We start from the raw sequence: 11,646 nt of genomic DNA on the forward strand, positions 1-11,646 counted from the left end.
ATTCAAGACAATGGGGTTAAGTGACTTCCCCAAGTAACACAACTCGGCAATATATTGAATGTCTGAGACCAGATTTGAACTCAGACACTACTGACTCAAAGGCAGTACTCCATCCACTGCACCACCTAGCTGCCCCAACATCTATATTTCCAACTATATTATAAATACTTTCCCACCACAGAAATAATTGTGTTTAATGCAAAAAAAATTGGTCAATATACATAGATGTTAAAGGTAGTTAAAATGCAAAGAAACATTCAATATTGCTTTTAACATCGGCACATAGCATGGATAGAGAAGTTTAGATAGATTTTAAGGAATGGAGTTTTCACAACTACCCTGTGAGGCAGGGAATGCAGGAACCATATTCAACATTTTATAGAGAAAACAGCCTCAATGAAGTGTTTTGATTCACCAATCATTAAGGTCCTATTAAATGACAGAGACAAGATTAGCATGGTCCTCTGACTTTAAAGCCAGACCTCTTCTCACTACCTCTGGATAACACCATCTGGCTCTTTCCATTAACTCTGTATTACATGAACTGGAGTAAGTAGAAAGCTAATTAAAAATTACCAAGTGACCTAGTGAGAGGGTTATTCCCAAAGAAGACAATAAGGCAGGACTCCATCCTATATAAAGAATTGTGACTGCTTTCAGCTCAAAGGTCATTTTTATTTAAAAATAAAACAGGTTGTCCCTATTTTAATATCCAGCTATGATTCTGGATTTTATGTAGGAATGGAAATCATGCTGAACTTGGAACTCAGGTGCTGAACCTACAGTTATAGCATCTGGGTTCAATTATTTTCTCTGATTTCTAGTATCTACCTGTTTTGGATACATTATTTAATTATTCTGGACATTTTGCTGTTGCATTTTATTTACAAGTATGAAATGATTAGAGTGAATGATCTTAGAGTTCCTTAACAATTATTTCTAAATTTCTAATCTCAAGAGAAAGAGAGGCTATAGCCCAATATCTGAAAATAGTTGAGCTCATGTTGCAGAGAAAATCTGATATACATCTCTCTCTTGATTCTTAGAAGCAAGGTAAAGTTGAACAAAGCATTTAGCATGTATGAACTTCAAATTTATCTTATTCCAAACTACAGAAATATTGTCTTTATGTCACAGAGTGTTTTGTAATTCCACCTGAAAATATTATGATAATGTCAGTTATCACAAGTTTATGTTAGTTATTCTGAATTCATCAATGAAAGAAGAATCTGAATCCAATTTTATCTCAGGCCATAAAGGTAAGAGTGAACTTTAATGGTTACTTACTGAACAGTGTCTAGATGAGTGTGAGAATGCGTTGGACAGGGCAAGAAATTTACTCTGTAAAAATAAGATTTGAGTTCAATTCTCCTCTTTAGCAAGTCACATCCTTGTATCTTACTTTCCTAATATACAAAATAAATGAGTCCTTCTAGATGGCTCTGCTCCCTATGGTTTCTAATTTCATCGTTTACTTCATAGTCACATGATTATTCTCAGGAATAAAGATTCAATAAATAGAATATTTATGTTGACATAAATAATTCATAGGAATCTCATCCTGAAGATGGTAAACAGCAGTTGGTAGTTTTAAATATAATCACAACTAGTTCAAATGAAACCTTAACAGGGGTAGCAAATAACAAACAAAAAGTTCTTTCCCACTGAGAAAGTTGTTTTATTTCTACTCATATTGATTAATTTATAGTTAAAAATCAGATATAATTTTTGGAATATTAATTATGGGTACAAAAGCAAAAAAGGTATGTATTATTTGAATCATTTTATTTCAATGTGATTGAGGAAATATATATATATATATATATATATATATATATATATACATACATATATGAAAATTGAATTGAACTGCATTAAACTCAAGAAGATTTCAATCTGGGGCGGCTAGGTGGCATAGTGGATAAAGCACTGACCATGGAGTCAGGAGTACCTGGGCGTCTCAGACACTTAATAATTACCTAGCTGTGTGGCCTTGGGCAAGCCACTTATCCCCATCTGCCTTGAAAAGACCTAAAATAAATGACTTCATCCTTTAAATCTAACATTGCCTAGAAGAGGAACTTAAAAGCACATTCATCATTCTATCATTTTATTTAAAAATATATATTTCAGTAGGAAGATCACCACTGAATATAGCAGATACTATCACAAGGACAGGATGATATTTGAAAAGCTTAAGATTAAGAACCATCTCTATTCAGATGTGAAAAATATAAAAAAAAATCCAAAATTTTCTTGTAACTCAGAGTCTCTTGGAGAGGTCCATTGACATTGAATTTTATTTTATTTTTTAAATTAGAGCAAATGGGGCAGAGAACTAAGTTGCACCTGAATTTTCCAGCTGGATTGGCCTCTGTCATAGATAGAGACACCCATACACTCAAATATTTCTTAAATATACACAACTGCTATCATCCAAAACTAAAATATACATTTTGTTTTATTTGGCAATTATAATTATTTTAACTTAAAGGAATGTCTTTAATAGTCTCAGAAATAACTTTCTGAGAAATCTGCTTTAATCAAAGCTTCTGGTGTATCAAAGTAAAAATTTATTTTCTTACATACCTTTATTGAGAAAATGTAAGTATATTGAACAAGGAGTATAGATTCTTCAAGAATGGATATTGTGTTTCATAAAATTTGCTGTTTTCTCCTTAAATAGATATTACACATCTCATTTCTATTTTATTTTATTATATTATATTTTTTATCAAAGCATGGTCCCTAACTTCATAATTCACGAATTTTTAAAAATCTTTTAGTGGCTTTTAAACTTCAAATTTAAAAAAGACTACTATAAGTCATAGTTCACACTGGATTTTTATTTCTAGCTGATCTGAACAGTATGTGCTCAGGTTGGGGAACTGGGGGATTTAAATCTCAGAACAAGGGAAGGAACATAAAATCAGAGAGTTGGAGAACTCCAATTATCTGAGCAATTCATGCATGAAACTTTTTGCCAAAAATGAACAAATAATAAATCCTAATAAACCTTGTGAGGTGGATGTTAGTTATAGATAAATAGATTAGATGGATAGATAGATAGATAGATAGATAGATAGATAGATAGTTAGATAGATAGATGAGATAGATAGATAGATAGATAGATAGATAGATAGATAGATAGATAGATAGATAGATAAAGAGCTTGGATAAGTGCACTAAAATATCTTTCATGGAGTAATCCATCAAGCAAATGGAAGTGACAGAACAATAACCCATATAATCTTTGATCTAGTCCTAGGTTCATTCAGATGTTATGTGGTCTTTCAGTTGTCTTCTACTCTGTAATTTCACTTAGGGTTCTCTTAGCAAAGATAGTGAATAGTTTGACATTTCCTTCTCTAGCTCATTTTAAAGTTGAGGACACTGATTAAAATGAGTTTAAGGGACTTGGTCAAAGTTAAAAGGATAGTAGGTATCTATTAAATCCATATAGCTTTATGAGCTAAATTTGAACTCAATAAAAAGCATCTTCCTGACTACATAGCTGAAACATGATTCATTAACTAAAGATGTTATATAGGAACCATCTTTCTGGGGACTGTGTTGTGTAGAAAATATTTTACCTCTACACCCATTATAGTCTACTTTCTTTTAAATAGGTGATATGAAGGAAAAATCTGAAAGAATACTGAAATGCTACCAGTTCTTAATGGGTCTGAAAAACAATATTGACATAAAGTCTTAAATAGAAACCATATCAAATTCAGAATGAAGTAAATCCCATTATCAAACAATAGAGAAGATATTATGTGGCAGAAGTTAGCATAAGTTACTTCATTGTTATACCATCATTACGCTCTAATCTAACAATCAAAAGCGTAAACTTTTATTAATGTTCTAGGACACTTCAGAGACGGGGATAGAGTCTGGAAATGAAAACTAGGAAGTGGTTTTGTGGAGAAAAAGTCTATAAATATATGCTGAGAAAACAAAGAATTAGAATTGTGAAGGAAAGAAGAACAATTGGAGCATTCTGGAAAGACTATGGAAAAGGTCACACTTGAACTGGGTTTTAATGAAAATGAGGGATTCATGGGTTTGGCAAAAAGATGCCTAAGATAAAAAATAAATCATCTGAGTATATCAATTGATTTCTTTAATTTTCCAAAAGAAGTGGAATCAGACTTCCTTAACTTGATTCTTGATCCAGGATGCAGGAAGTGAGATTCATTTTGTATCACTTCATAAAATGCTAGGCAATTCTGAAACCATCCCGATCATTTTTATAATACAGCATTATTCCATCACATTCATTACCACAACAGCTATTCCCCAATTGATGGCCTTCCTCTCAGTTCCCAATTCTTTGCCATCACACAAAGACATTTTATAAGCATTTTTGTACAAATGTTTCCCTCATTTTCTTTGAGATTGCGGAATATAATTCAAGTAATTACATTTCTGGGTCAAAGGATATGTGCAGTTTTTGGCCATAATGCCAAATTCTCCTCAAGCAGGACTGGAACTAGGGGCTGTCACATGGCAGAGTGGACAGAACACCAGCCCCGGAGTCAGGTGGATCAAGTATCAAATGTGGCCAGACATTTTTGTCCCCACAAAACCAATTCTTAATTTTATTTATTACATCAATCGTTTCAGTTTTTTTAATTTTTATTTATTTTTTATCCATATACACATATATATTTTTAAGTTACAAAATGTCTTCCACCTTCCCTTCGCACATCCCTCCACTAAATGTTGAATAGTCAAGTTAGCATTAAACATGTATATTTTTGATTAGCATGTTTACAGATTAGTCATTTTTTTGTATGAGGAATTAGGATAAAGGGATATTTTAGGAGATAACTGTTATAAAGTGTTCATCAGATTCTGAAAGGTAGGTTTTTATTTTTGGTTTGTTTGCTTTGTTTTGTTTTTCATCCTCTGGTTAGGGATACCATTGTCCATAGCTTGTCTCATAAGTTTGTCCTAGCTCTCTGAACTGCTGAGTGGAACTGCTTCCATCAAGGTTGTTCATCTCACAATTTTGTTATTAGTATGTACATTGTTCTCTTGGTGCTGCTCCCTTTGATCAGCATCAGATTCTATAAGTCATTCCATGCTTCTCTAGAATCCAACTATTTGTGTTTTCTTATAGAACAATAATATTCTATAGTAATCTTGTACCATAACTTGTATATACATTCCTCAATGGATGGGCATCACCTCAATTTACAATTCTTTGCCACTACAAAAAGAGCAGCTATGAATATTTTGGAACATGTAAGACTTTTCCCAGTTTTTAAATTTCTTCTGGATATACACCTAGACTTGGAATTGTTGGGTCAAAGGATATGAAGAGTTTTATTTTACTTTGTGCATAGTTCCATATTGTTCTCCTTAATGGAAGGATCTGTTCACAACTCCAACTCCACTAACAAGGCATTAATGTCCAAATACTCCCACAAGCTCTCCAACACTGATCATTTTACCTTTTGCTCTTCTTGTCCACTCTGATAGGGGTGAGATGATACGTCATTTTGTTTTAATTTGCATTTCTCTAATCTATAATGATTTAGAGTATTTTTACATATGCTTATATAGAGCTTTAATTTCTTCATTTGGAAACTGTATTCATATCTTTTGACCATTTATCAATTGGGGAATGACTTGCAACCTTTTAAATTTGATACAGTTCTCTATATTTTTGTGGTGAAGATTATTTACCAGCTTTCATCTTTTCTTCTAATTTTGGCATCATTGATTTTATTTGTGTAAAATTTTTTAATTTAATATATTCAGATTTATTCATTTTGCAGTTTATAATGTGCTCTAATTCTTGTGTGGTCATAAATTTATCCCCTTTCCATAGAGCTGATAGAGTATTTTTTGGTCTACAAATTTATCTATGGTGTCACTCTTTATCTCTAAATCCTGTACCTATTTTGACATTATTTTTGGTATAGAGTGTCAATCTATAGACTTGTTTTTGCTATACCATTTTTCAGTTTTCCAACATGGCTTTTTGTTAAATACTGAGTTCTTATCCCAGAAACTGATGTCTTTGAGTTTGTCAAATAGTAGATTGTGATAATTATTTACAGTTGTTTCTGCAATAGTGTACAGTATTTATGCTAATTCTGGAATATTTGTGATACTTACTCTCTTTTCAATTTCAGAATATGCCAAAATCATTGCCACCATTCTTAAATTGTCATCAGCTAATGAGGAACAAAAAACCTTTCTTACTTGTTCCTCCCACCACGTGGTTGTCACTTTTTACTTTGTGTCTGATTCTATTTCGTATTTCTTCCCTAAATCCATTCATTCATCAGTTGCTGAATTGGTGTTATCTCTTTTCTATGTAATTTTGATTCCATTGTTTAACGCCCTTATATATAGTCTGAGGAACAAAGATTTTATTATGTTAAGGAGAAATTTATGAGCAAAATTTGTAGGATTAGTAACCATATAAGTTTACTTAATATTCCTAATTTCTTATCCATCTTCACTTCAATCTCTATGGAATATTCCTGGTCTTTCTTTTCCCCTCACCAACTTTGGAAATCTTCCCCACTCCTTTTTTATTAATGAATTAAATCTCTTAGTACGTAACTTTTTCATAACAATTTTTTTCAGGCTCTATATTTTATCAAAATTTAAAAGTGTTACTTCTACATTAATCTTTTTATTATATTAATATCTTATTTTTTTCCAACTACATACAATGGTGTTTTATACAAATCTTTTTCTGTAAGGTTTTGAATTTTACCATTTTTCTCCCTCCCTCCCCCCTAGCCTGTATAGAAAGAAATCTGATATAGTCTTCACATTTGTAATCCTGCTAAGCATAAATCCAAATTGAATGTTTTCTCAGAGAAGGACCAGATTCAAAAAGAAGAAAACAGAGAAAACAAAATTAAATAATATTTAAGACAACTTTTACAAATTGAACTCCATAGTTCCTTCTCTAGAAATTTTCCATCACAAGTCCTTTAAAATTGCCCCTGTTTATGAAACTGATGGAAAGATCAGGTCCATCAAGTTTGATCATCACCTCATGCTGATTTTAACGTGTTCAATGTTCTTCTGGTTCTGCTCATTATGCTCAGCATCTTTTCACGCAAGTTTTTCCAGAATTTTCTGAAATCCTGTCCCTTGTAAATTCTTATGGAACATATACATATACATATACCACAATTTATTTGGTCATTTCCATAATTGATGGTCATCCCCTCAATTTCCAAATCCTTGCCACTACTTAAAGAACTGCTAAGAATAGTGTTGTATTTGTGTGATTTTTAGTCTTTTTCATGATCTTTTCAAGATACAGACCCATTGGTGGTATTGCTAGATCAAAGGGTATTTATATTTTTATTGCCCTTGGGGTATAATTCCAAATTGCTCTCTAGAAAGGCTGGATCACTACACAACTCCACCAAAAATACATAGCCTATGCATGCAGTCTATTTAAACATATTTCTATATTAGTAATATCAGTCATTTCATGAAAGAAAATATAGATCAAAAGTAAAAAAATGGAAGGAATAATAATATGAAACAATTTTCAAAAAATGAAAATTGCATGCCTTGATCTGCATTCTGACTGCACAATTTATTCTCTGGATGTGGATGGAATCCACTATCATAAATCTCTTAACATTTTCATAGATCACTGAACTTCTCAGAGGAGTCAAGTTTAAATGATATTTGACCTTCATATTCCTCTATCATTATTTATGCTATTTATTAAGATGAATATTATTCAAAATGGCTTCAACATCAATAAAATACTGAAATATCAATAAAAATATGAAAATTCCTTACATTTGAAGCATATGATACTGTTTGAGATTGGTCATATTTCAGATATGACCTAAATCATTTCTAAATTAAGGTGGTCCCTTTTGGAATTTGGAGATTCTTTGAGCTTTCTTTGCTGAATTTTGATTCTTAAGTAACATAATTAGATTTAGAACTAACCAGAACTTATAGTTCACCACTGTTCAGTCAGACATAACAAAAAATATTTCTGGCAGTACAAGAAATTAAAACTGATCCAGAGAAATGCCTGCTACTTATCTTTACATGATCAGATAAAGTCATGCATTCATTTCTTTCTTGGCTTGATGTATAAATTACAAAGAGCAATGTATAGGACAATAGACATTTGCATAGTGACTTATTGCTAGTAAAGCTCATCTCATTTGAAGTATACTGCAAAACTGGGAAGAAAATGTTTTAGATGAATACTAATTTTTTTCTCCGTTTTTTCATGTGATAAAAGTGGTGTACATAGGCATTAACAAGCTTGTCTCGGATAATCTTTATATAAATTGATGGAATTGGAAATTTCAAACACAATTTCTTTTGATTTCAGAATAAGTACCACGGTTCTATATTACCTTTCAATTATGTAGGAAGCATTCATTCCTAGCTTGAACTAATAGCAACATGATAGGGACCAATCTCTCAGCAAAATTATCTTTGCGTTTAGATGGTCAAAAAAGACGGTCAAGTAGAAAGGATTCATGTCCTGAAAATGTCTGTGGTTAGAAATCTCCCAGGCCTCATTCACTTTTTTTTAATAAGAACTGTGGTCTTCTTTTTCTACAAGTGCCTTATGGAGTCAGCTAGAGAATATGAAATGAGCTTCAAGGGTATAATGGCAGTTGATTATTGATATCATCTTAGTCATTTAATTCATTTTCAATTTATTACTAAGCAAGTGTTTGATTAAGAAGTTTTGGTTTCAATTTAATCCTACAAAATAACACATTCACACCAACAAAACTAAAAAGAATATATTTAATAAAGTGATTATAAAACGAATAGAAATAAATCAGTTTTATAGCAAAAGTAACTGATAAGTCACAATATAATAAAAAGAAAAGCAAAGTATACATAAACATAGATATTAAAAGAAACCATCACCAATCGGGGAAGCACCAACATCTGAATCAAAAGTGGCTGGGGAGTGCTGGGGATACAGCCTTCAGAATCCCGATTGGTAAATATCTCAGGCAAAGCATCCTTTCCATGGGTGAAACTCCAAGGGGATTTTCAATGTTAGGGACTTTTAAGGGGTCCCAGACAAAGGTGGCACACTGCCAATAGGCTTAAATTAGCTTTTTGGCACTTAACCAGGACATGTGAAGAGTACTTGCATGACCATGTGAAGAGTGTGTGCATGACATGTGAAGACTCTCGACCAAGGTTCTGAAATTAATTAAACTTTGAACCTCTGGGCAGGTAGCCAACCCTCCCAGAATCCAACATCCAGGAATGGCTAGTTCCCAGAGGGAGTATCTGGCACAAGCAAAGACAACAAAGTTGAGGCAAAGGTGATGGGGTTCAAGGGGGGGGGGGCAGCACATTGCCTTGATCAGGATCAGAATGGGTATTATGGATTTCCTTTATTTAATTTATTTAATTATGGATTAAGGATTTCCTTAAGCAAATCCCTATATTTTCCTCTGCCTCAATCACCTTCTGTAAAATAGAAATGATGATATCTTCTCCTGCTTAAATAAACTAATTTATTTTTGTTAGGATATGTTAAGATATATGTTAGGCAGATATGAATATAATGAATAACAAGAGATAATATGCATCTTTTGATTTCATATTTTGCTAGAGTTTTGTTTGCAAAGGCTAACTACCTTTGAGAAATAAAAAAGAGATAATCTACATATAATGGAAAAGTGGAGGAAAGTGAAAGGAAAGTAAATGTCCATCACTTGCAGCATGCCAAATTGTGGTTTATGAAAATATTGAAATGTTAGCATATATTTAAAAGGATGACATAGGACATAATTCAAAGCAAGGAATTGAGATCCTTCAAAACAATATAAACAATACTTTTTACAATAAACTAAACACAAAAAGCTACTACAGGTGAGTCCAAAAAATGAATTAACATGACAAGTCATAGCCTTGGTAATCATGATATATAACTACCTTGTTATAAGAATGAAATAAATTTTATTTTGGATTCATTTGATGCTGTCATTTAAGAAAAAAGGCAATACACAGATCAATATAATGGCATAATTCCAAGATTTTAGATCCTTCTTGGCAAACTTAAGAATGCAGAAATAACCTCAGCTTTCAGGATATTTTTAAGATATTACCTAATGCTAGCATAATATAGTTAGCTACTTATCATCTGATATCTCACTTTCACAGGAAAATAAAGACAAAATATGTGCTTGAAATCAGAAGAATTTTGCTCTTTAATGACATGTATAAACTATTATATTCATGACTGAAATGGAAACATATATTTGAAGAAGTTGAGAAGTTGGAAATGATGGCAGACAATTTCATAGACAGAGTGGACAAAAAGAGGAAGTACCTCTCTGGAGCAATTGTGAAACAAGTGGATAGAAAATATTGATAACTAAATTTACTTCAAATCTTCAAGACCCTGTTCATTTAGACAATAATTTTTTCATTGCCATAATGACATCCCTGTTCCTAAGGCTGTAAATAAGAGGGTTAAACAAAGGTGTTATACTGGTGTAGAAAAGAGAAAGCATTTTTTCTATTCCTGCCATGTAACTGGTCTTTGGTTTTAAATATGTAATCAGACCAGATCCATAAAATAACCCCACGACCATGAGATGGGACGAGCAAGTTGAGAAGGCTTTGGATCTTCCCGTTACAGATGGAAGCTTTTGGATGGTAATGAAGATTCTAGTATAGGAGTAAAGTATCAACAGAAAGGGAGTAAAACCAAATAAAACAGCATCAGCATAGACTGAAAATTCACTCCAAGATATGTCCCCACAGGCCAACTTCATCAATGTGGGCATATCACAGAAAATGTGATTAAGTACATTAGAATCACAGTAGGGTAATGAGAAAACCTGGTACGTCTCCCCTATCATGATGGGCATCCCACTGATCCAGGAGGCAATCACTAGCTGGACACACACCTTGTGATTCATAATAAGAGTATAATAGAGTGGTTTACAGATGGCCACATAACGGTCATATGCCATCACAGCCAGGAGAAGACTTTCAGTGATTACCAGAAGAAGAAAGAAACAAAGTTGAGTAGCACAGGACAGCAAAGAAATATTTCTGTTCTGAGTCCAAAGGTCTGACAGCATTCTCGGAAGAATCACCGATGTGTAGCAGATTTCCAAGAAGGCAAAATTGCCGAGGAAAAAGTACATGGGTGTATGGAGAGTTGCATCATAATTTGTAAGAAGAATAATGAGTCCATTTCCAATCAGGGTATTTGTGTAAATGACTAAGAAAATACCAAATAGAATCTTTTGAAAATTAGGTAAATCTGAGAATCCCAAAAGAATAAATTCCTTTACACAGCTGAGATTCGCTTCTGCCATTGTTTCCATGGATTGCTTCTCTGGAAATACTGAATTCAATACAGACAATTAATTTCCCATTGAATGGACTGTCTCTACTCTGTAAGATGAGGATGTTTATTACATTACTCATAAATCAAATTGCTTTTTAGGTCTGGTGATTTAAGTTTTAACATCTTTGACATTTTGCCCCCAGTGATGTCCAACCCTCATATTCTATGGTGCATTTAAGCTCCTATTCAACTCCAAGGTTTCAAATTTTGTTATTTATTTTATCTACTATACTATTCTTAAGGTTAATAATGTTCTATGATCTATAGTATAGCTTCACTTATAATAA

The 11,646-nt window shown here is 32.7% G+C and overlaps 1 protein-coding gene across 1 annotated transcript; it reads right to left on the minus strand.

Moving 5' to 3' along the window:
* Window positions 1-10,403: 10,403 nt before the first annotated feature.
* On the minus strand, window positions 10,404-11,327 carry LOC141516881 (olfactory receptor 10AG1-like). Its single transcript, XM_074227840.1, has one exon. It carries the CDS (start codon window positions 11,325-11,327, stop codon window positions 10,404-10,406), a length of 924 nt encoding a protein of 307 aa, XP_074083941.1.
* Between the last annotated feature and the right edge of the window lie 319 nt (window positions 11,328-11,646).

The sequence above is a fragment of the Macrotis lagotis genome, chromosome 3 (assembly GCF_037893015.1).
Source record: "Macrotis lagotis isolate mMagLag1 chromosome 3, bilby.v1.9.chrom.fasta, whole genome shotgun sequence".
Classification (NCBI taxonomy): Eukaryota; Metazoa; Chordata; class Mammalia; order Peramelemorphia; family Peramelidae; genus Macrotis; species Macrotis lagotis.

What these genes read in the sequence shown, in the direction of transcription:
- LOC141516881 (XM_074227840.1), bottom strand. Translation starts at nt 11,327, where the DNA reads ATGGCAGAAGCGAATCTCAGCTGTGTAAAGGAATTTATTCTTTTGGGA.